This window comes from Typopeltis vanoorti, chromosome 15, assembly GCF_054136105.1.
Source record: "Typopeltis vanoorti isolate ZY-2024b chromosome 15, IOZ_Tvanoo_1.0, whole genome shotgun sequence".
In the NCBI taxonomy this organism is placed as follows: domain Eukaryota; kingdom Metazoa; phylum Arthropoda; class Arachnida; order Uropygi; family Thelyphonidae; genus Typopeltis; species Typopeltis vanoorti.
Window position 1 is genome coordinate 54,875,862 of NC_143563.1, and position 26,868 is coordinate 54,902,729.

Below are 26,868 nucleotides of genomic sequence, written 5' to 3' on the forward strand. Positions count from 1 at the left end.
ACTGCAAGGAAGGTGTATATTCCTCTGTGTTCAAAGGTAATAAAGGCAAGAGAAGGATCCACAAAGTACTAAACAGCAAAAAGTTAATTTTTAGCTTTGAATGTTAATAAAACTGAACTAAATTTGGTACCAGTATTTGTTTTTTTCAGTGAAAATATTGCTGTCCACTCCATTTTGAAATATTTGCAAATTTGATAAGTGTTGTAATTTCCTAATTATGTCACATCTTGTACTAAAAAGAGCCAAATATTAATCAAAACTAAAAATGTTATATTACCTTGTTCATTATTTGTGATTATTATCCCTTTTTAAATAGGAATTCAAATTTAATTACCATAAAAACATGGTTACACGTTTTTTTTATATGAACCTGTGGTTCATATAAACCGCAGGTGGATGCGATTTATATGAACATGAGTGTAGCTTCATTAATAAGACATAACTTCTGCTCAAAATAGAAACAAACACAATGGCAATGATGCTGTGCATCAGCTTACTAGGAAAGTCATCTGTTATGTAAAAAGTAGCACTTGGTACATTCAGCAACTGGTGTATGTACGAATCCACATAATTCGAATTTGTGTAAACTGGGGACTTACTGTAGAAAGATGTTATACTGTGGATTTCCTTTTCCCCTCTGCATAACTAAAAAATTACATCTGTTCATAATCTGAAATTATGTTTTTAACTTTCAGTTACCAAATAAACCTCCTCCACTCATTCACTGTTTCTCAACACTTATCACTATTTTTTAATCATTCTTCAAGTTATATTACAGAGTGAAGATCAGGGCTCGACAAATTAGGCAAAACCCTATTTTCCATGCAAAAAATTTACTCACCCCTTCCTATTTTTTAATATGTCCCAAAAATAGATCTTCTATAATGTGATTAGTGATGGTGTATATAGTTTTTTTTTTAAAAAAAGATTGTTTAGCAATTTTGTTTTTATTAAATAAAAATATTCAATTTGCCCAACTGTCCGCAGCTACTTGCCATGGGTGAAAGGGCAAGCATATTTGTTGAGCCGTGGTAAAGATTATACTCAGAAGAAACAAATAAGATGGCTTCCAGAATAGCTACTTCCCACCCCCTTTCCACATGATCAAACTGCTGTTTTCCTATTCTCTCCTGTTCCAAAAACTTGCTGTGATCAAAAGTTAAAGAAACTATTTTAGCTGGAACAAAATTTTTCATTCCCCACTCCATTTAAAATTCCAAACCATGGATAGTTGAGAGGATTGGATTTTTAACAGCTATGATAAAGTAAATAAAGAAAATAAGACATCCAAGAGATAGAAACTATACATGTTGCAACTTGGAATGTAAGAACAATGTTAAGAGCTGGTAAATTAGAGAACTTGAAGAAAGAAATGGAGAGGAATAAATTGGATGTGGTTGGTCTAAGTGAATTCAGATGTGAAGATATAGGAGATTTTGAAAATGATGGTTATAGAATTATATATTCCTGTAGAACACGGGGGGGGAATGGAGTAGCATTTGTTTTGAATGAAAAGGTTAAAAATTCAGTAGAAAAAATAATATATAAAGTGAGAGGGTGATTATGATCAAACTGAAAGCAAAGCCTGTGGACATGATGATTATACAGATATATATGCCCACAAGTGACCATGATGAAAATGAAGTGGAAGAGATATATAATCAAATAGAAGAGATAATGGAAGAAGACAGAACTAAAAGGTGTACCATCTGGATGGAAGACTGGAATGCGGTGGTAGGTGAAAAGGTAGAGAAGGGAATAACAGGAAGATATGGCCTTGGAAAAAGGAACGAGAGAGGTGAAAGACTTATAGAGTTTTGTAAAAGACACAAACTAATCATTGGTAATACTTGGTTTAAACTTCCAAAGAGAAGAAGATATACATGGAAAATGCCAGGTGATATCGCAAGATACCAGATTGATTATATGTTAATACAAAACAGGTACAGAAACAGTGTAAAAAGGATATCAACATATCCAGACCATAATTTATTTGTTATGGAATTAAGAATACGATATAAGAAAGCAAGAAAAGGTGGAACCTAGAAAAACTCAAAGGAGATGCAGGTAGGAAATTCAGAGAAGAACTGGAAAATAAAATAAGGAACAAAGTGAATATATCTGAAGAAACTATGGATGTTAATACAAAATGGAATCAACTGACAAACTTGATATATGAAACAGCTGCTGAAGAGATAGGTTTTGCGGAAGGAAAAGAATTAAAACACCATGGGTTACAAATGAAATGATAAGAAAAATGGAAGAAAGAAGAAGAAGATGGAAAAATGTAAACACTGAAGAGGGAAGAAGAAAATACCAAGTATTAAATAATGAACTGAGAAGAGAAACTGATAAAGCAAGAGAGGAATGGTTAAAAACAGAATGTAAAGAAATTGAAGAAATGGAAAAAAGGGGGCGATAATATAAAATGTTTGAAAAAGAAAAAGAAATTACAAATATTAAAAAAAGCATAAGAAATCTGCCATTAGAAGATAAGCAAGGAAAACTGATTTATGATATTGAAATACAGGGTGAAAAATGGAAGGAATACATCAAAGAACTTTAAGCAAAAAATGAAAGACCAACAAAAATTGAATTGGAAGAGCAAAATGAAATCTCAACAGAAGAAAGAGGTCCTGAAATACTAAAGAGAGAAGTAGAAACAGCAATTAAGGAATTAAAAAGTGGAAAGATGGAAGGAGTGGATGGAATACCTAGTGAAATCCTAAAACAACTGGAGAACAAAGGTATAACAGAAACATGGAAACTCTGCAACCTCATTTACAAAACAGGAGTATGGCCTAAAGATTTCACAGAGTATTTTTATACCAACTGAAAAGAAAAGCAATCCTGCTAAGTGCAGTGACTACAGAACTATAAGTATACTCTCGCATGCCTCCGAAGTACTGCTAAGAATATTAAATCAATGATTGTATAATAGAGTGGAGTGTTTTCTGGGGGATGATCAATTTGGATTTAGAAAAGACAGAGATGCAATTGGAGTAATGAGGACCATATGCGAAAGGAATATAGAAGTAAATAAAGAAGTTTATATATGTTTCATCGACCTTGAAAAAGCATTTGACATGGTGAAATGGGAAAATCTGATGAAAATATTGCACAAAATAGGTTTAGATTGGAGAGACCGAAGGTTAATAACTGAATGATATATGAATCAGACGGCCATAATAAAGACAAAAGTAGGAAAAACTAAAAAATGTGTGATTGGCAGAGGTGTAAGACAGGGATGCTGCCTGTCACCGACGTTCTTCAATATATTCACAAAAGAAATGATAAAAGAAGACAGTTGATGAAGAGAAAAGAAGAACTATTGGAGGAAGAACAATACAAAATATTAGATTTGCAGATGGTCAAGCAATATTAGCTAATACCGAAGATGAACTACAGCACCTAATGCAAAAATTTGAAAATATATGCAAGAAATATGGTATGAAAATTAATGCAAAGAAAATAAAAGTGATGAGAGTCTCCAGGAAACCAGGAAGTATCAAGGTAATGATGAATGGAGAAAGTGTAGAGCAAGTGAGACAATACAAATACCTTGGTAGTATAATACAAGAAAATGGAAAATGTGACATGGAAATAAAAGAAAGAATTAAGAAAGGAAAATATGCCTTTTATAGCAAGAAAAATTTGTTTATTAATAAAATGAATAAAAATCTAAAGAAAAGGCTTATTAAGTGCTATATTTGGAGTATGACCTTATATGGGTCAGAAACATGGACAATTAGGAAGAAAGAAGCTAAAATGTTGGAGGCATTTGAAATGTGGTTATGGAGAAGAATGGACAAAATAAAGTGGACTGAAAAAATCACCAATGAAGAAGTATTATAAAGAGTTGAAGAAGAAAGGAATTTACTAGAGACAGACCATAAGAAGAAGAAAGCATAACTGGATAGGAATTAAGAGGAGACAGCCTACTGAAAAGAATGATAGAAGGGAAAATTGAAGGAAAGCGACCAAGAGGAAGAAACAAACATGATGCTTGATGATATAATGGGAACAAGAAGATATCAGGAAATGAAGGAGGAAGCAAGAAACAGAGGAAATTGGAGGAAGAGAATCTGCTGAGTTATACCATTGGACCTGTCAAGAGACAGAACACTAATGATGATGATAAAGTTGGCCAAGAAAAAAAATTCAGCATATCATAGGTGATGAGACAAATTCCAGTTTTATTCTCAGACAACACTGAAGCCCATAACAAATGTAAAACAACCAATAAATCCAAATATGATCTAAAGAACTAAACATTGAAAATGTGGCTTTTAATTTCTCACAAAAAACCACTAAGTGCAACTTATACCTCTCTCAATTAGATGACATGAGAACATTACCCAAATGTTAAACTGACCTCCTGCAATTATTCTTCTTTTCCTACTCTTGCAGGGATCAAAGTAAATCTGATCCTACAATAGCAAATACTGCACTGCATTCTTTCTACAGTATTTTGCTAGAGAAATATTAGAATAATCTTGAATAACCCTATATACCAAAAAAAAAAAAAAAAAAAAAGACTTCTGGTCTTGACAGTATTCCCTCCCCATATTCAGTAAGATCTACCTCAGACAAGAAAGAGACTATTCAGCCCATTCCAAAAGAGGAGATATAAAAGTCTGCCATCAAAATAGCCACTATCCTCATTTAACCTCAGTTCTCACTCTTTCTCTAAAACAATGAAAAAAGTCAAGAAGTCACCTTCTTCGCCACCTCAAGGTACTAACATGGATTCTGTTACTAGATGTGCAGCACATCTACCTTACAGCAGTTTGACATTTCCAAGACATCTGGGTTATCATGACTTGTTCAACAAACTGCTATTTTACAACGTATCTTCTACTCTCTTTGTCATTAGGTAACCAGTTTCCTCTCTGGCTGTTCAATGTTGTGATGAAAGGTTACCTCTTCTGACTTCTCAACCAATACAGGCACATCAACAGGTTCTTTCAATTACCTTCCCCCCTTATTAAAAACGATCTTTTAGCACTGACTTTACATCCTATCCATAGTTTCTACAGTTTTACTGTGACAGTACATGCCATTCCTCCCTCCTTGCTTTACGTTTGGCAACAGTGCTCAAACAAACTTTGAGATCTTGTACAACTAAGGCCTCAAACAGTAACTTCAAGCATTCTTCAGTTGGGTGACAATAACCTGGTCATTTTCAATTATATCAAAATCCTATCTTCCCTGTGAAGTTCTCAATTCACTTCCCCTTATATCTGATTAATACTGAGATCTCTATACAAGATCAGATGTCTCTTCTTGGACTAATAAAGTGGATACTTTATTAGGACAGCATTTAATAATGAGGGGGGACCTCCTTTTGGCATTGAATTAACTGAGTATCTAAAACATTCCTCTGGGATGTTTGTCATCAATGGCATCACCCAAATGTTGCCAATTAGACAATGGCATGTTGCTGCTGCAAACTGCTCAAATCACCTCATCACAGAGATGATCTATTAAGTTAAGGTCAAAGGACTGAGCTGGCCACTGAAATAAAGGAAGCTCACTGACATGCTCCTCTGTCCAGCTGGAGGTACCAATTGACAATGGGTAAATTGCAGCCATGAATGGGTGAACAACATCAGAGATGATGTTAAGATGGGCTATGGCATTCAACTGGTATCAGGGGATCTAACGTGTGCTAAGGAAAGCATTCCCCACATCGTTACATCCCTGCCAGCAGCCTAAGATGTTGCCACTAAGCAGGAAAGGTCCAAAGCTTCATGTTGTTACTACATATTCTAATTCTGCCATTAGCATGATACAGTACAAACTGGGACTCAGACAAGGCAACATTTTTCCAGTCGTCAGCTGTCCAGGGTTGGTGATCACATGACCAATGAAGCTGCATCTTCCAGTTCTTAGCTATCCTTACCCATCCATGACAGCATGCAAATGAACTGTGCACTCCAAGACAATGTTCTGACCACTATTACTGTTGTACAAAGCTGTGACTCAACTGGTTGTGGCCCTCCTGTCAAGTTTCACAATCCTTGCCATTCTTCTCACTTCACAAACATCAATGAGCTGTTTCCATCCACAGGACTGCCACTGGCCTGAAGTTATCTGGTTACTACATCACTCATGGTACACTAAACATTGTTGTGCATGAAAAGCTCAGAAGAGTAGACATTTGTGAGATACTGGTACCAACACGTCTGATACCAACAAACATACCACACTGTCACACCTTTTATCTATTCTGATGCACCAAATGCAAAAAAAAAAAGAATAGTTGGATACCTGTCTGCCTAATTTATATAGCAACTGCAGCCATGTGACTCAAAGTCCAATACATCTCTAGACTTCCTGGTATAAATCCACCACCTCAATCAGCCTCCAAAAATGCTTTGTGTCCTTTTCTACATTTCTTTTCACTGCTGCCCAATCTTAAAACACTGTATTCAGATTTGGAATAGTGCACCAAAAACCTTCCTAAAAATGGTTAATACTAATCAGAAGAGACAATTTAGCCTAGTGATGATTCAATCCAACCACTAACTTCCAGTTTTCTACAGGTTCTACCACGATGTTCCGCTGAATTATATTGCTTCACTTTCTGCTAAACCTGTAATAATGTAGGCAGCAATAGCAGCTGCTCAACATTCATCAAATATTTCTTTCTCTGTCTAGCCTCACACAATGCCCCAACTCGCTAAACTTCTAAAGGCAGAAAACTGTGAAACATTTATTACTACACCCAGTTTTTTTCGATTTTAGTATCTGAATAGTGGCATAAGTCAATGAAGTTGCATGTTTTCATTCTGTTCATTTTTTTTTTCTAATCTCGTTTTTAAATAAATGTAGGATATTAGCAATAATAACTTTATGTGAATGTTGAGATCATATGTAAAGTCATCCATTTAAGTTACATTTTTAGATGAAAGATTTTATTTTAATACCTTCATTAAAGCATCTGTGAAATAATATCTTTTGGCACACACTCTTAAAAAGGTTTGTTTGTTACCTATGGACTAATATAGTCCATGGCAAATGTAGTCAACTTACTATAGCAGATTACTTAAAAATCTAAACCAAAGCAATCATTCTCTTTTAAAGGAAGGTTACTATACAAAGAACTGACTAACAATTTAAAAGATTCATAACATAAATGTCTGCATGCACATACAATATTTATTTTTTGAATCATAACTAGCTGGAATAATCAATACTAAAAAAAAATCCTTTTCAAAAGGATTTCATAATACAATTACAATCAATATGTTAAAATCAGCAGAAATAAATGAAACAAAAAAAAATTACACAAGTATACTCAATAATTTATAAGCAGTTTTTTGTAGGATGGTATACATTTGTATGAAGTAGCACATTTAGAAATGTGTAATATAGTCAGTATTTTTTTTTACTCACCTATTATTCAAATAAGCTTATTTATATTTAATGAAATTTGTATTTTTCATTAAGTCTGTTAAGATATTTGCTATATAAAAGTATACTTTTAGAATTAAATTACTTTCATGTTTACACATTAACACCTTCAATGCCAGGTTGTGTCTTGCACAAATTGCACCTATGCTAGACTGTATTTAGTGCTACAATAAAACTTTTGTTTTGTTTGGTGTAATTATGACTATGCATTAAGGTGTCGTATTTTTTTTTAATACTATAGAGGATCATTTTCATTCCAGTTGTTTCTGATTTGCTAAATACTCTAATTACTCAATTTTCCACTTTAAATACAGTATCCATGTATTTGTTTTTGCTACAATAAAAGTATTTTGTTTTGCTTACATCTGCACAGTAGGGGAAGGATATTTTTCAGGATCATTTTACTTTAAGCCTCAAGGTGAAGTACAGTAGGCAATGATTTGTCATTACCCAATGCAAACATGTTAAATCATTTTACTAGTTTTATTGGACTTTCGCAGATGTTCATCTAAGAAGTTGTTGAATAATATAGAAACAAATTTCTTTTTCCTTGCCACAGTTAAGAAATTAAAAGCAAGTGAAACAATGAGCAAAGAATGAACTGCAGAGGCTTGTGTCGTCAAAGACTGTTTTTGTTTCTGATAATGTCTGTGTCTTACAGCAGGGAATGACTGGCATAAATGACTGGCCAAGTAGCAGTACTGTTGATCAAAGGCTTCTGTGCAAAATGTGACTAAATTGTCAAAATAAGAGACATAGATGTGAATTATGTGAATAAGTGAACTGGAACCCTTGGAGTGGAAAAGATAGGCATGAAGATTTCTAACAAATGTACAAACAATAAGTTACCTATTTTGGCAAAAGTAGACAAAAGTAAACAAAGTAGACTTAAGACAAAAGTGTCTTAAGAAAATTTTCAACTACAAGGAAACATCAGTGCATAAAGCTATTAGAAAATTTCTTGCAGAAGCCAAGAATGAACCCCTTGAAAATCTTATTTAAAAACTATCTTGTGAAAAAGATAATTTTATAGTTATATAAAAATAAAAATTTTTTGCAATTCATGTAAGGTAGAGAAAGGAAATCAGTCCTTTCATCATTTTGAATCAGAGACTGACCTTCAAGAATTAAATGGAATTGATATAAGTTGTATTCTTCATTCAATTAATGCTTCTATTAACATTCTGAACCACATTAGTATTATTACAAAATGTCTCCATGTAATTATTATAATGGTGTCTCCATGGAGTATGAAGACAATGCGAAAATCCTACATTGACACACTGACCATTATTCACACTATGTCTCTATCATACTTCTCCTCAAACTCATTGAAAGATAAACATTTCAAACATGAACAAACATTCCATAACATGAGTTATGAAATGAGAAAGAAATTGGCTAATTATACTGAACTGTAAAATTACATCGATGATTCGATCATGTTGTGTAACAAATCCACTTGAATCATATACATTCGAACCTGTACACTGCTTGGAAAGAAGTCAACGGACCTCCACCCCCCCCTTGGGCAAGGTGTATCGTGTCATGTAATGAGTCACATGTTTGTAGAAATTTGAGAAATATATGAAATGATGCTCCCAAGTCAGTGCAACTGTGCCTGGGTGAAATGGCTGCAAGAAGGAACTGACAGAGTTTGAAATAGGCATTGTGATAGGATGCCATGTTGCAGGAACACAGGGAGGCAACTGCAAGTGCTACCTGCAGTGGACAACCCATGACACTCACCAAACGTGACTGTTGGGTGCTAAGAAGGATAATATGTAAAAACTACATTCGTTGGCCAACATGTTGGGAGTGGAGTTCCAGGCATTGACTGAACACAAATCTGCATAAAAACATTCTGAAATGAGGCTCACAACATGAGTTTCCAGGGTAAAACTGCAATATGCATGCCCCACTTGGGACGTGGTTATGAAGTAACAAATCACGCTATATCCTCTGCTGAGCAGATGGATGGGTGTAGGTGGCTGATAAACATCTCTTACAAGATGTGCATAACTTCAGAGAAATTGAACTCTGAGAAGTATCTGAACATCCTAGACAATGCAATACTTCCTACTTTGTTGAGTTTCTATGGAACCATCATCTCTTTCAGAAAGACAATGCATCATGTTATAAGGCTGCTGCTGTAACTGCATGATTTGTGGACATGAACGTCACTACACTTGAATGGCCTCGACAGAGCCCTGGGTGAGGTCAAGGGATCCACCCCACAACAGTCCATGACCTCATTACATGCCTACAGGAAGAATGGTTCAAAATTCCCATTGATCACTATCATACACATGTAGAAGGTATGCCCCGCTGCAGTCAATGCAGTGAAAGAAGATCCTATATCTCAATAAGGTGGGTGCCATGGCTGTTTGTTCCTCACACTATGGTGTTAGTTGACGCCTTTTCAAGCAGTGTATGTTGGATAATGAAATGAGTTCGGCAATAAATTTGTTTTTGGACTCACTCAAACTGAAAAGTGTTACTGCAAAAAGGATACCAGATTCTCAGTTCAACTGTGTCGTCAGCCGAATGGTATGCCTGAAAACCATTTAAAATCTCACTTGGTTTGCATCACATGTAATGGTGCAAGCTGTTATGATGATGGATTGTAAAAATGGAATTATCAAACTAATGAAAGAAAAATTCCCTTCATTAACTGTGTGGCATTACACTAATCACTGATCAGAACTTTCATTTGGTAATAATATGAAATCTGTTGCAGGTATTGATAGATTTAAAGCATTTATTGATAAACTTTATGTCAAGTATAGTGCACTGCAAAAAAATGCCAGATTTGAAAGTGTTCACAAATTTTAATTACATGATGGATAGCATCGAGTTTCTGCTGTTTGGAATAACTATGAGGCAATTAGTTCATCATATTCAAGAAGCAAAGAATGATTCAAATTGAGACCAAAATTAAAGATGCACATACAAACTTTATATTAGACTTATATTTAATGTGGGATGCTCTTTAAGAAATTATAACATTCTTAATTGCAGGAATGCTGTAGAGATCTCTACAGAATGAATTAAAAAAAATGGAAGTTGTGGTACAAGATCTTCATGAAATGATTATAGAAATTATTCTCCAATCGATCCAAGCATTTTCTATAGAACTTTGAAAAGAAAGAAAGTAGGATATTGGATAGTACAAATGCCAATTTAGCAGAGATGACTCGAGTACTTGATAAGAAATGCCGTGGCCTGCAGATATTAAACTCTCAAGTGACATTTGGTAAGAGAGTGAAGTTAGAAATGAAAGATTTTCAAAATTCGTGGATTTTGAAAACACCTAACTGAACAGACAGTTTCAAAAGTATTAAAACCTTCGATGAACACTCTGAGTATGATACCAATTTCAACAAGGGAATGAGGATTTTCACAAACAAATATGATCATTATCATAACCAGAACTTCATCGATAACAAAAACAATTTCTTCATTAATCATTAAAATTGTGGATCACTAGAACTACATCTTGTTCCACCAATACAGCCACTCAGGACTTGCTGGCCATGCTTTTGTACACCTACTACAGGATATGCTGGAAGAAGGCTTTATTAAACCGCAGCAAATACAAGTATGAAAGACTATTCCTTTCTGCCTCAGCTGTGAAAACTTTCCAAACTTCAACAAATTTGGGTGCATAAGACTGCCCCAAATTTGGGAAGTGTATAAGACAAGGCCTGTGACGCTTGTGTCCTCTGTGCTTGGTTGCTCGAAGTCAGACTAAAGTTCAAGTCTAGTCGTCGACTGGAGGAACTTTTTCTAAGCCTTTCTTCAACCGATTCCCGAGTTAGTCGATCTCTGGCACAGGCAAGCGGGTTTTTCCTCCCAGAAACTCGGGTTTTTTATCACGTAAACTCAAGAAAATCGACCATAATACCCACATTATTTCAGACAGTAACATATCTTGTTAAGGTTAGGTACCAAGAGATGGCAGCATTTGTTTGCCAGCCTCTTCATCGGTGGCTGCTATAATTAGTGATAGACATGGGCCAACTATCTCTGATTGGCTACCGGTGGAGATTGAACTGCCCACTCAGTCTCCAAAAGCTAGACAGGGTATAAAGGCCTCGCCTACTCCCTATAAGGAAATAAAAGGCATTAGCTGATTTTTTTTTTTTTTGATATTCTATGATCATAAGCCCAACAACCAAGAAGACAACCCAATTTAGCCCACTAAGGAGGGGGGGGGGGGGTTAAGACTCTAGTAGCGACTTCTTTTGTCTTTCTTCAACCTCATTTGCATAGTGTGAGTGCCTGCATACACATATCATTGTTTTCTGATCCCTGAAGATGGCAATGGTACACTGCCAAAATATAGGTAATTATTAAAGTTTTTATAATTAATAATCTAGTTTATATTGTCATTCCCTAAAAAATTAGAAAACAATTTTTTAGTTTTCATATAATTTTAATTTAAAATATTTCCTACTAGCAAAAAATGAATACCAGCATTTTTTTAAACAAAAAATGAGTTTATTATATAGGTAAGTAAAACTTTTCTAGAAAGGTTTTTAAAAAATTATAAAAATCATAGCTCAAACTAAAAGAACTTCATGAAAGTTAAGTACTAAATTTTGAATGTTGTCATAACTATTTCAACAAAAAAAAAAAAAATTTAACTTTTTTTTTATTAGCAATAAAGTGAAGAAAAAATTTCAGTGAAAAAAAAAACTCAATATGAAGTGGGAGAAAACAGTTGTTAGCCATACATACTGAAAGTTTTTCCACTTGGTTATACTATAAATTAAACATGCCAAGAAATAAGAAATTACATATGGGTTGCTTAAGGGTCAAAGCTGTATAACTGAAAGGAGACACCTCCACACAGCATTTAAAGGAATGCGGAGAACCAACCATGGTTTCTTACCTAATGTCCAATCCTCAACTTCTCGTGGTGCACCCTGTTAGGAATCTACTTAGATAATGAATGAACCAGGATGGGCTGACAATTTGGGATTTAGCCAATCAAATTGTATTCTTATTGGCTTAAACCAAAATATAAAATGATGGTACAGCATGACAAAATTTCATGCCAGCTGGGGCGTTGCCCAGTTAAACATGGCCACTGTTGTTTTCACCAGAGCAAACAGCCCAAAAGTCAGCTACTGGAAGAAATCCTGAAATACACCTCAACTCAACCTCGACAGAGTTCAAGATCGGTACTATCAAGATAAGATAGTACCGATTTCTTTGGTATTCAGGTTTTAAAGCCTGAATAGCAAAGAAATGGAGAAGAACTGACTAAGTACCAGATCGATATAATAGGGGTGACTGAAACAAAAAAGATAAAATCTGGTGAGATTTTTCTGAGCAATACATACAAAATATTATATTCAGGCAAAAGAAGGAGTAGCCATATTATTCAACGTTAAATACGAGGCTAATCTTCATCAATGAAAGACAGTCTCAAGCAGAGTGATGTGGCAAATATGAGAATGGGGAACTGGACAATGAGACTTATTTGTGCCTATGGTCCCACAGAAAAGCAGCTGACACAATGAAAAAGGAAAGGTTGGTCCTTGTTGGGGATCTAAATAGCAAAGTAGGAAGTGATTGTCAGACATATAAAAATATTTTGGGAAAATTTGGAGAAAAGAGCAAAGCCAATAATAATGGCAAATATTTGTTTAGATTTCTGCTCAGGACACAGACTGGTTATTACTAACACAATGTTCCAACATAAAAATGTGAACAAATTCACATGGAGAGAAGAGGCAAAGAATAAGAAAAGTCTCATTGGCTATGTTATCATTGATAGTGATGTTTTCTCACTGGTACAGGACATTTTAGTCTACAGTTCTCATCTGAGAGCAAACAAGTTTGCTCTCAGATGAGAACTGTAGACTAAAATGCAAACATTATTCAAGAAAACAAAAGAGTTTAAGTACAGGAACCTTGGAGATTCAGTGGTAAATCCTGAAGAAAACAATGATTGATTGAGTCAGAGAGGCATGTGATGAGGTTGTCTGCAAGGATAGAAAAATCAGAATTCCATGGTGAACACAAGTTAAAGAAGAAAAAAAAAATTAATTTAAATGTATATATTTCTCAATAAATTATATATTATGTATGAATTCTCCTACTCAAATTGCGAGTGACTATCGCCACGATAATCACACCCCCCCCCCTCACATCGCGATAGTAATTTGCTCCCTGCAGAAAACAACACACCCTCCCCAAAAGCATCACTATACTAAAGATGCAAGAAAAACAAGTAGTTTTATTGAATCACTTCACTGAATAAGGTACAGAGACATTTGCAGTCTGTGTAACATATTTCTCAATAAATAGTGCAATTAGAGACAACTGAGATAAAAACGGCCCTAACTAATGAATCACATCTCCCTTCCAAATGAAACTGCTGTATAGGCTCAAGCAAAACCATATGTTGTCGGTGCAACATATGGTTTTGCTTAACACCACACCATCGTGAATGTATTAAAACTAAGAAATATATAGTGAATGTGTTTCAGATATTATGGAATTCAGTTAAAGAGAATTAGCATTTCAACTCAACTATTGGCTTACCTTTGTCAGTAGAGATAGAGCAGCTTCATAGCTGCTCTATCTCTACTGACCTACCATTGCTGTCTGTTTCGCACTTTGCTTTTACTTCTTATTAGTCATTTGTGAAGGATTGTTCATTACGTATCTCAAGTCTTGTAAATAACTGGTAATTTTTGCTTGAAATAATGGGAAAGAAGATGAAGTTATTTGGATAGACGACTTTGACAATGCACACAAGGAAACTGTTCTCGATGCCAAAAGTAGTGATAGCGAATAGGAGCTTCTTGGTAAGTCACACCGTTTTCAGTTTTTTTCTGAAAAACTAAAGTTTCCGAAATTTCCCGCATATATCTCTCACGATTTTTTTAGTTCTAATTTTGGGGAAAAAAGTGCGAGTTATATTTGAGTAAATACAATTTAAATACGTTATATAAATAGATTTATAGAACACACAAAAGAGAGCAATATAGCAAATACAAGTAGTTGTAAGCAACAAGAAAACGTTGATGTTGTATCTGTATTAAATGAAATTGATAAAGGTGTGTCATCTGATCTCTAGAGAACCAACTAGGAAGAAGATGAAAAATCTTTGTATGAAATGAATTACTTGAAATGTGGATTTTCATGAACAGGAAATGAAGAGGAACCTATTGTGTCATTTGTGGTGAAACTTTAAAAAATGAAAGCATGAAGCCATCTAATTTAAATTGCCATTTTGAATAGAAAAATAATGATTACAAGGACAAACCTGTAGAATTTTTTCAAATAAACTAAAAATTTAAAAGAATCTCAAAAAATGATGTCAATGGTGTCAGGAGGTGAAAATATGAAGGTTATAGAAGCTACATATCGTGTGTCGCTATTAATAACAAAAAGTGGCACAGCAGAAACAATTGGGTAAACTTTGGTGAAGCCTGCAGCAAAAATAATAGCAGAAATTATGACCAGAGATAATGCAAAAAGGTCTTTTGATCGGATTTGCCTTTCAAATACTACTGTTTATCAAAGAATCACTGAAAGTGCTGAAAATATAAAACAAACGGTGTTATCCGATATACGTAAGAGTCATTATTATGCAGGTCAATGAATCCACTTACATTATAAATCTTCTAGTGTCCGTTAGGTACGAAAAAAAAAAAAATCAAAATCTTCATGATGACCTTATATATTGTCAATCCTTGCCAGAACATACAATAGGAGAAGAAACATTCAACAATATATGTAGACTTATACATCAAAACAAGCTTGATTGGAAAAGTTGTGTTGGAGTGAAATCCATGGTCAGATCTAAAAAACAGGTGCTAGTGTATGCAGCAGTCGACATACTGCTGCATACACAGGGATGCTTTGGCTAAACATATGCACTGTCGGTGACAGGTTATTTGGCGTTCTTGGCAAAGTTTACAAGTGCGCCCCTTATTTCATAAACTAAAATGTTTCTAATTGACATTAAAACAAAATAAAATTGTCTTTCAGGTTAAACTAATAGGTAAATTAATACGGCTTTTTTTATTTTCTTTTTTAATTAATTTCAAAATTCTCTGTTATAATTCATTTACAAAAAAAAAAGTTATAAAATACCGAAATTTAATATTTTAAAATGTTAACGTTTTAAAATATTTATCTTAACTGAAATTTAAATAGCGGTAAGTTCAAATCATTTAGGTAAGGAACAAAAAAGAACCAAGAATTAAATAGTAAAATAGTGTGATATGTGAGGGATAAGGAAAAAGAATCGATACCTAAATCATATATCACTATTTCATTTTGATATTTTAGTAAAGTATAAATAAAGCACAGCTTGAAGTTTTGCACCCCCTTCATGGCTTGAGGCCTAGGCGGTTGCCTAGTTTGCCTAAATGGTAGCGCCGGCCCTGTACATATGATGTCTACAGACCTACGAAAAGTTTTGGATGAAGCTGTAAAAATCATAAATTATATTAAAGGCCGTCCACTAAATGCCAGACTTTTCTCTCAGTGGGAGCCAGACCCAGAAGTAGTGATACTAAGGCAGAAGCAATAGAGAGGTCATATTTACCTATACAAGTTGCCAAAAAGTGTACCACCAATTAGGTGGTACCACCTTTGTATCACCACTTCTGGGTCTGGCTCCCATTGACAAGACCTCAATAAAGGTCGAAACCGGTCTGGGTAGTGCCCTTCCCTTAATGCATAGCATTACATGTCCGCAAAGAGATGTGCTTTGCATTATGGGAGATACTGAGACAAGGAGTGATGAGAGCTTGGTCCACCTTTACTACGAGTTGTCTCAGTCCTGAAGATACTTCAGGCACAAACTTTGTTTGCTTATATTTGGACAAAGGATTAAACTAAATTTATTATAGTCTAACCAAGTGGAAAATAAATTTCTAACATCTTTCTCTAAATCCAGAGTAATTAATAATGAGGTGTCACACCTTTTGGCAACTCGTATAGGTAAATATGACCTCTCCATTGCTTCTGCCTTGGTATCACCACTTCTGGGTCTGGCTTCCACTGACAAGACCTCAATAGAGGTCGAAACCAGTCTGGGTAGTGGCTCTTCCCCTAACGCATAGCATTATACCTGTCCAGAAGGAGATGTGCTTTGCATTATGAGAGATACTGAGACAAGGAGTGAGGAGAGCTTGGTCCACTTTTACTATGAGTTGCCTCAGTCCTGAAGATACTTCAGGTGCAAACTTTGTTTGCTTACACTTGGATAAAGGCTTAAACTAAATTTATTATAAACTTTTAGAACTAGCTTCTGATGGTTTCCTGAAAAATAAAACAACGCATCATTTTGGCTACAAATACAAAAGAATTTCCTGAATTAACTGATAAAACTCTAAGGTTCATGCCTATGTGAATTTGGATTTTTGGGCCCTTGTAGATATTACGAAGAGGAACCACATTATAGATGTCAAACCACATCTGATATTGAAATTAACAATTAAAGAGCCAAATTTTGATGAAAATTTTATCCCAACATAAGCAATTTCACTTCTCTCACAGATGATAAATTATTTAAATTACCGTATTTTTCGATAGATCACGCGCACCCCAACCATTTTCGTCACTCCTTTTTCTGTATGGATAACGAGCATACGCCAACTAGCGGTACAGTTAGGAAGTACAGACAGAGAACGGAGGAAATTCTTTAAAAAGACGTGCATTGCTAGTAGCAGTGGTCGACATGGAAGACAGAAGTACCTCTCGGAGAAAATCCTACATGGTGATTTTCAAAAGAAAGACTGTTCCAAAAGGTTGCGATTCCAAAGATATTATTGTTACTGTTAATGATAAAGGTTAGATAAATTCCAAGGGTATGAAATTTTGGTTGGAGAATGTGTGGCGAAAGAGAAAAATGGCATTTTTCAACCCAAAATCTTTGTTAGTGTTGGATTCGTGTACGGCACACACGACAGCAGAAGTTAAAACAATTGTAAGTAAGTATTCCAAATTTGCCGTCATTCCAGGTGGTTTAACAAAAAAACTCCAGCCCCTTGATCTTGCAGTAAACAAACCATTCAAAGACAATTTGCAGGCTAAGTGGGAAGATGGATGATGAATGGCATCCATGAATATAACAAAACAGGGCAGATGAAAATAACGTCATATAAAAATATAGTTATGTGGATTGTAGAAAGTTGGGCTGTTGTAAGTGAAAACTGTGTTAGAAATGGTTTCATTAAAGCACAAGGGAATGCAGTGGTGTCAGCTGACACTGACTATGAAGCTGAAGACATAACAAACAAAATTTTTAATGCAGTCGATTCTTTCAATATTGAGTCTGATGAAGAAATTTTTGGATTTGAATAGTGTAATGTTCAATAAATATTAACTAATACTTCTACCTTAGTTTTGTTATTACATTTGATTTACCTCTCATACCTTTCAAATGTATATCGCGCATGTTCATTTTTAACGAATTTAGATATGCGCGCGTTATCTATTGAAAAATACGGTAATTAAAAATTAAAGTATCTTTATAAATTTTGATGAGCCTGTGTAGCTCAGTAGAAGTGGCGTTTGCACTCTACGGCGCTTGACTGCACAAAGAAAGGATTTGGTGGTTCAAATCTAGTCGCTGACTAGAGGAAATTTTTCTAAGCCTTTTTTCGACCTGTTCCCAAGTTAGTCTATCTCTGGCATAGGCTAGCGGGTTTTTTCTCCTGGAAACGTGGGTTTTTTGTCCCGTAAACTCAACAAAATCAACCTTCGAACCCACACTATTTTCAGACATTAAAAATATTGTGTTAGGGTTAGAGACCACAAGATGGCAGCACTAGCTTGCCGCTTTCTTCACTGCGTACCGATGAATCGGTGATAGCCTTGGGCCAGCTATCTCTCTGATTGGCTATCAGTGGAGATTGAACTGCCCACTCAGTCTCCAAAAGTTAGATAGGGTAAATGGCCCCGCCTACTCCCTATACGGGAACAAATAGGCATTAGCTAAATTTTTTTTTTTTATATAAATTTTTTTCTATTAAAAATAAATCATATTTTTTATTTACATGAACATATAAATTCAAATAAAAGACATTTACAATGAAATATATGTTGTTTATTCATTTATTTATTATTATTGTTTTGATAAGGGGATACTTGGTAATAATGAAAATTTAAGAAGGGATACACAGATATCTGAAGTTCGAGAAACACTGTTTTAGAAAATACAGAGACAGATGTAAGAAAGCTAAACAAAAGTCATGGGAAGACTTCAGTAAGAACATAGAAAATAAATATCAAGAAGGTGGCAAAATATTCTGGAGGCTGTTGAAAAAGCTCAGAAATGGAGGAAAGAGTGCTGTAAAAGGAATTACAGATGATAAAGATGACATGAAAACTGGTGAAAAAGATATCCTTGATGTATTGCGTAATTATTCTGAAAAACTGCCAAACAAAACAATCAGTTACAGCACAGTAGTAAAAAAACACTGAGAAGGCATGCAATCAGGAGTACATATCCATACTTGAAGCAGAAAAAGCCATCAAAAGCCTGAAATGTGGAAGCGCAGTGGGAGTACATGATATTCGACCAGAAATGCTCAAGTATGAAGGTATAAAATTTTACAGTGGCTGCACTGCATAGTTCAGAAGGCCTGGGCAGAGGGACGAATTCCAGATGATTAGAGTAGAGCACTCATAGTATCCATATATAAAAAGGGGAATAAACTGAATGTGAGAATTACAGAAGTATTTCCCTACTGAGTGTTTCTGGTAAGATTTATACAAGTATACTTGAGAAACAGTTGAGAAGGACTGTGGAAGGGAAGCTTGGTGAAGAACAAGCTCATTTCAATCCAAATAGAATAGCAGAATCAGATTTCTACTTTATGACAAATAGTTGAGAAATCACGAACAAACTGATAATGGGAATATAACAAAGATCTGTAATTTAAGTTTTGTAGATCTGAAAAAGCTATTCAAAAACGATACAGTTGTAGAGTGTTAATAGATCATTATATCAAGCAATACTTACTCTTTATTTGAGTTGTAAGTCAGCAGTTAGAATCGAAGGAAGTACTGGAAGATGGTTTTATGTTAAATCTGCCGAAATGAAATTTATTAATATAAATTTTAATAGTAAATTGTATGCGCTCATGTTGAAGGAAAGGAAATAAAACTGAATGTGAGAATTACAGAGGTAGTGGGTTGGCAAATAAGTTTGTTCAGTTTTTCAGAGTAGAATGAAACACATTTTATTTAATATATATAATACATACTAGTCAGTTATATACTGACCCTCTTTATCAATGACTTCTTGTCATCTGTCCACCAACTTCATTACACCGCGTTCATAAAACTCCTGCAGTTTACTGGCGAAAACCTGATCCAGGTGTCTTTTGACAGACTCCTCATTAGCAAAGGTTTTCCCGTTCAAAGAATTCTGCAACGATCAGAATAAGTGGTAATCGGAAGGTGCCAGGTCCAGTGAATATGGAGAATGCGGCAAAACATCCCAGCCAAGATGTAACAATATACTCCAGGTTGTTAACGATATGTGTGGGATCTGGCGTTGTTGTGGTGAAAGACAACTCCTTTCCGATTTGCCAATTCAGGATGTTTTGTGCAAATTGTATGGGCCAGTCACATTAACTGTGAGCAACAGACAGTTGAATCAATCATTCTGCCAGACGGTAAAACCTCATAGTAGATAACACCTTTATAATCCCACCACACAGAGAGCATGATCTTCTTTGGGTGCAATCCTGCTTTCAAGATTGTTTGCGGCAGTTCGCTCTTGTGCCCCCATGATCTTTTATGTACAAAGTTATCTTACACGACCCATTTTTCATCTCCTGTAATCATCCGCTTCAAAAATGGATCATTTTTGTGGTGACGTCGCAGCGACTCACAGATGGATATGCGAACAGTCATATTGGACTCAGTCAATTCATGCAGCACCTAAACATTGAGTTTTAAAACATATCCCAGCTTGTAAAAATAATTTTCAACACTTGTATGGGATATGCTCAGTACTGCAGCAATCTCCCGCACTGTTTGTGATGGATTTTTGTCAACGATATCCTTCACAACACTCGAATGATCCTCGGTCGGGTGAGAGGCGCATCACTGACGTCGAAATCTCCAGAACAGAATTTGGGAAAACACTTTTGGCATACGCATTCTGTTAAGGCGCCATCCCCATATACGCTGCATATTTTTTTATGAGCCTCCGCAGCTCGTTTACCTTTTTTGAAATAAAAAAGCAAACTATACCAGTAATGTACATTATTCCCTTCCATTTCTAAAAATATGTTACACGCTCACAACTGAAGTAGGCCGAACGAAAATTCACTGAAAGGTTATGTGAAATGTCGCCTTTCAACTGCGCAACAGCGTTGCGAGTAGTGCAATAGGTGAAGTGGCATAAACTTGTAGCATAAACCGAACAAACTTATTTGCCAACCCAAAATTTCCCTACTGAGTGCTCCTGGTAAGATTTATGCAAGTATGCTTGAAAAATGGTTGAGAAGGATTGTGGAAGAACAGCTTGGTGAAGAAGAAATTGGATTCAGGCCAAATAGTGGCTGTCAGGATCAGATTTTCACTTTACAACAAATAGTTGAGAAATCATGGGAATATAACAAAGATCTGTATTTAAGTTTTGTAGATCTGGAAAAGGATATGACAAGGTGCCAAGAGAAAAGCTATTCAAAATGCTACAGTTGCATGGCGTCAATAGAGCATTATATCAAGTAATACTTGCTCTTTATTTGAGTTGTAAGTCAGCAGTTAGAAATGAAGAAAGTATGATGGTTTAATGTTAAATCTGGTGTCAGGCAAGGATGTACGTTATCCCCCTCTATTATTCATTATCTATATGAATCACATTATGAAGGGAAAGTGGTATTAAACCTGATATCAAAATTGGAGATGTTAATCTCAGCTCTTTGCTTTATGCCAACAATGTTATATTTCTAAATAAATCCACTACAAGTCTGCAAGATACCCTGACTAAACTGAATAACTGTTATAATAGATTTGGTATGAAGGTTAGAAATAACAAAACAAAGACAATGAAAACAGGCCGAAGTATTGAAAATATCAACTGCATTGTGAATGAAGAACTATAGAACAAGTAAAACATTTCAGCTACTTAGGCACGAGTTTTAGTGAAAATGGTAAATGAAATATGGAAATAGACAACAGAATGAATAAAGCTCAGGAAGTCAACGAAATAAATTTATATGGAATAAAAGAGAAATTAGTCAAAACACTAAATATGCTGTATACAAGACAGTGTTCAAACCAATTTTAACTTATGGATCTGAGAGATGGGTTAGAAATAAAACACTTGACCAAAGACAAGAGACCACAGACATGAGAGTAATGAGAAAGATTAGAGGAGTGAATGGATGGCATCAGCAGCAATATCATATTAAAAATGAGGATATTAGGAAGGAACTTAATATTGATAGCATTCAGGAATATGTTAGCAGAGCTAATCTCAGGTGGTATGGTCATTTAATCAGAATGGGACAGGAAAGATTAGCAAAACAAGTGTTCTCTGCCAGGTTGTCAGGAAAAAGACTCTGAGGAAGACCAAGATATAGGTAGATTGATACAGTAAAATGTACCTTGGAAGACAGAAATATAAGATCTGATAATGTTGGAGTCTTGACAGCTAACATACTATTTGGAGGAAAATTGTAAATAGGCAGTAGGGATGTAAGTTTTTCATGTATTACTATCATATTCTTTACAACCCTTGAGGATACATATCAGGAATTTGATGATGATGATGATGATGATGATTAGAAATTACATACTTGATTTAATCTTTTTCCAAGCATAAGCAAAGTTTGCTTGCACTGGATGAAACCAAGAATATAATTTCTTTGAATCTTTAATTTATAGTATAACCAAGTGGAAAAACTTTCAACATCTATTTCTAGATCCAGAGTGTTTTAGTAATAAAATGTGAAACCTTTAGGCTGCTTGTATATAGTAATATGACTTCTGCATTACTTCGACCTTAGTATCACTTCTGGGTCTGGCTCCTGCTGATGAGACCTCAATAAAGGTCAAAATCAGTCTGGGTAGTGACCCTTCCCATAATGAATAGCATTATACATGTCTGTAAGGATATGTGCATTGCATTATGGAATACTAAGGCAAGTATTGTGAAGTCATTAGCCTCTATATACAAGTTGCTCAGTCAAAGTTATTTCAAGTGCAAATTTTGTTTGCTTACACTTGGATAAAGAGTTAAACCAAGTACAGGTAACCATCGTATAACGTGGCACTTATACAATGCGGTTTCAATATAACATGGTCTACAAATTGTAGTAACCCTCGTTCAACGCGGTTTCGATAAAAACACGGTCAACAAATTGTAGTAACCCTTTATCTTTTCATATGTTTTTCACCGTGCGACTTAAAAATAAAATTTTATCTTCGTTAAATTTGTGTCTGCCTGTATCCTGCATGTAGTAATAAGTAGTGAATTTATATTAGGGGAAATACTCTTTTACAAACATGTACGTCAATTGTTTACCATATAAAGTTTATTATTGAAAATTGCCTTCGTTTTCTGAGAGGAAAGTGTATTAAAAATCAAAAATGTGTTAATCTCAAGCTGAGCACTTTATTTTCTGGTGAGTTACATACATAATTAATATGTAACGTTTTTTTTTTTTTATGTAAAAAAATATTTTTATAGCAATGTCCACAAACTGCAATGAAAGAGAAAAACCAAAATTGAAAAGAAAATTAATTTCCCTCGAAGAAAAAATTAAAATCATGGATCGGTTAAAAAATGGAGAAAAAACAAGAGCTTTGCAGGGACTTTGAATTTAACTGGATCAACAATTCGAACACAAAATCTGAGAAAGTGTTATTGCTCAATGGTAGGTGCAAAACACGTTGCTCGTGTATGCGATATTCTAATAGAAAAAAATGGAGAAATCTCTAATGATTTGAACAGAAGATTGCACTCCAAAGAAAATTCCTTTAGATGAAAATCTTATTAAACAAAAAGCTCTCAAAGTTTATAAACATTTATAGTTCAGAACAGGTGTTCAATGCAGATGAATCCAGGTTATATTGGAAAAAAATACAAAAATACATCTATATTTCGAAAAATGAAATACTCCTGGATTTCATTTTTCAAAATATAGGTTCATTTTTAGGTGTGATCATTTTTGCTGACAATGATCACACCTCCTGGATTCCAAGTTTCCAAAGACAGAATTACTCTTAGGTTAATGTACAATATGTATTTTTTATAATTTTATACTATGTATTTGTTTAATAGTTTATGTTTTCTTAACTTACATGAATTAGCTGAATAATATAAAAATATTTTTTTCTTCGATATGTCATTCTTGTTTATATAATTGAAAAAATAAAAAAAAACCATTTCGGAACATAACCCTGCTTTTTCTATGTGATCTGAGTCTCGCATAACACGATTTATATAACGCGGCATTTCTATGGAACCTAACGTCTACGTGATATGAAGTTTACCTGTATATAATTTCTTGGCATATTTAATTTATAGCTTTATATATATATATTATATAATATGGATGAAGCATTAAATTCTTATTTACCCTATATTATGCGTTACAGACACAAAACATTACCAAATTCTCACATGTTTGGTTTATACATTCTCTCCCCCCCCCCCCCCCCCCACACACACACAATCTCATCTATCAGTTGAAGAACTTACTCTGATTCTTCGAAAACCTTCTGGTGTAATTCTTGATAATACTTTTTTCTTTCTGCTGGTTTCATATATGAAATATCATTGAAAATGCCACTTTTTAAGGAACGTTCCTGAGGATGAACCTTCTGGTTTTCATTGAATTCTACAATAAATTTTGATATTATTATCTTAAAGTTGATAATTTTGGAATAACTAAAAAACTGAATTATTAAAATTTATATACCTTAAACAATTGATTTAAATGTAAGATACAGCCACTAATCAGCTTACATAAACCACAACAAGAAATCGTGCTTCAAGGATAAGCAGTCAAAGAGGACAGAACAATTTTCAGAACTGGGAGAACAGTACATGAATGATGTGTAATAAGACAAGTAAATCTTAAGCCAAAGAAGATCAAAAAGGAAGATTCAAGATTGGGCATTATCTAAGAAAGGATATAGGAATTCCTATATTCCTTGTAAAATGTGGAATTTAAGATGGGCTGCTACAACAGAGATTTGGATATCTGTAAGCGATATCTGTAAGGGGTGTACAGGATATGATAGTACTACATGAAAAAATTAAATCATTACTAACTTCCTATCTACAATTTTCCTCCAAATCATTCTGTTACTTGTCAAGACTCCAACATTATCAGATCTTATATTACTATCATCTAAGCCACTTTGTAGTGTATCAATCCACCTATATCTTGGTTTTCCTCTGGGACGTTTTCCTACCAACCTGGCAGAGAATACTTGTTTTGCTAATCTTTCCTCGCCCATTCTATTTAAGTGACCATACCACCTGAGATTCGCTCTGCAAATGCATTCCAGGATGCCGACAATGTCAAGTTCTTTCCTAATATCCTCATTTTTAATATGATATTGCCATTGATGCCATCTGTTCATGCCTCTAATCTTTCTCAGGACTCCCATATCTGCAGTCTCTAGTCTTTGATCAAGTGTTTTACTTCTGACCCAGCTCTCAGATCCATAAGTTAAAACTGGTTTGAACACTGTATTGTATACAGCTAATTTAGTGTTCTGACTAATTTCTCTCTTATTCCATATGAATTTATTCAATTGACTTCCCACCATTCCAGCTTTGTTGATTCTGTTGTCTATTTCTATATTCAATTTACCATCTTCACTAAAAATCGTGCCTAAGTAGCTGAAATGTTTTACTTGTTCCAGATTCTCCATTCACAACACAGTTGACATTTTCAATGATTCTGCCTATTTTCATTGTCTTTGTCTCTTTTTATTGCTGACCTTCATACCATATCTATTACAACAGCTATTCAATTTAGTCAGAGAATCTTGCAGACTTGTAGTGGATTTATTTAGAAGTATAACATCATCCGCATAAAGCAAAGAGCTGACATTAACATCTCCAATTTTGATATCATGTTTAATACCACTTTCCTTCATAATGTGATCCATATAGATAATGAATAACACAGGGGATAATGTACATCCTTGTCTCACACCAGATTTAACATTAAACCATCTTCCTGTACTTCCTTCAATTCTAACTGCTGACTTACAACTCAAATAAAGACTAACTATTGCTTGATATAATGCCCCATTCACACCTTATAACTTTAGCGTACTGAATAGCTTCTCTCTTGGCACTTTCATATATGCCTTTTCCAAATCGACAAAACTTAAATACAGATCTTTGTTATATTCCCATGCTTTCTCGACTATTTGTCGTAAAGTTAAGATCTGATCCTGACTGCCTCTATTTGGCCTGAATCCAGCTTGTTCTTCACCAAGCTTTTCTTCCACAATTCTTCTCAATCGTTTCTTAAGTATACTAGCATAGATCTTGCCAGGAACACTTAGTAGTAGGGAAATACCTCTGTAATTCTCACATTCAGTTTTATTTCCCTTTTTATATATGCATACTATGAGAGCTCTACTTCAATCATTGGGAATTCGTCCCTCTGTCCAGGCTTTCTGAACTATGCAGTGCAGCCACTGTAAGACTTTTATACCACCATACTTCAGCATTTCTGGTCGAATAGAATACACTCCTGCTGCCTTTCCACATTTTAAGCCTTTGGCTTTTTCTACTTCAAGTATGGATATGTATTCCTGACTGTATGTCTGTTCAGTGTTTTTTACCACTGTGCAGTCATCACTGCTTCTTTCATTTAGCAATTTTTCAAAGTAATTACTCCATACTTCAAGGATATCCTTTTCTTCCGTTTTCATGTCACCTTTATCATCTCTAACTCCTTTTACAGCACTCTTTCCTCCATTCCTAAGCTTCTTCAAAAACCTCCAGAATATTTTGCCACCTTCTTGATATTTATTTTCTATGTTCCTGCCAAAGTCCTCCCATGAATTCTGTTTAGCTAGTTTTACACAGTGTTTCGCTTTCTTACATTTGTCTCTGTATTCTCTAAGAGCACAAGCTGACTTATTTGCCAGGAACTTTTGATATGCTTTCCTCTTTTCCTTCACTGCCTATTTAACCTCCTGTGTCCACCATAGAGTTCTAATTTTTCTATCCTTGCAGACAACTTCATCACATGCCTCTCTAGCTGAATCAATGAGAGTTTTCTTCAGGACTTGCCACTGAATCTCTAAAGTTTAGTTCCTGTTCTCAAACTCTTTCATTTTTTCTTCAATAATCTTTGTGTTTTTTAGTCTACAGTTCACATCTGAGAGCTGCTCAACATTTATTCACTTTAAAACTTTCTTACATGTTATTCTTTTCAATATGAAATTCAATTTTATCCTGCTCAAGACTAAATA

At 34.7% G+C, this 26,868-nt stretch overlaps 1 protein-coding gene across 2 annotated transcripts in view; it reads right to left on the reverse strand.

The window, feature by feature from the left end:
* The window catches only part of arx (asterix), a 296,423-nt gene that overhangs the window by 195,813 nt on the left and 73,742 nt on the right, over positions 1–26,868 (reverse strand). For both annotated transcript variants that reach the window (XM_090404855.1, XM_090404856.1), the window contains one exon: positions 24,122–24,260. In XM_090404855.1, the coding sequence (XP_090260981.1) occupies positions 24,122–24,260 (139 nt within the window). The remainder of the gene's footprint in view (positions 1–24,121; positions 24,261–26,868) is intronic.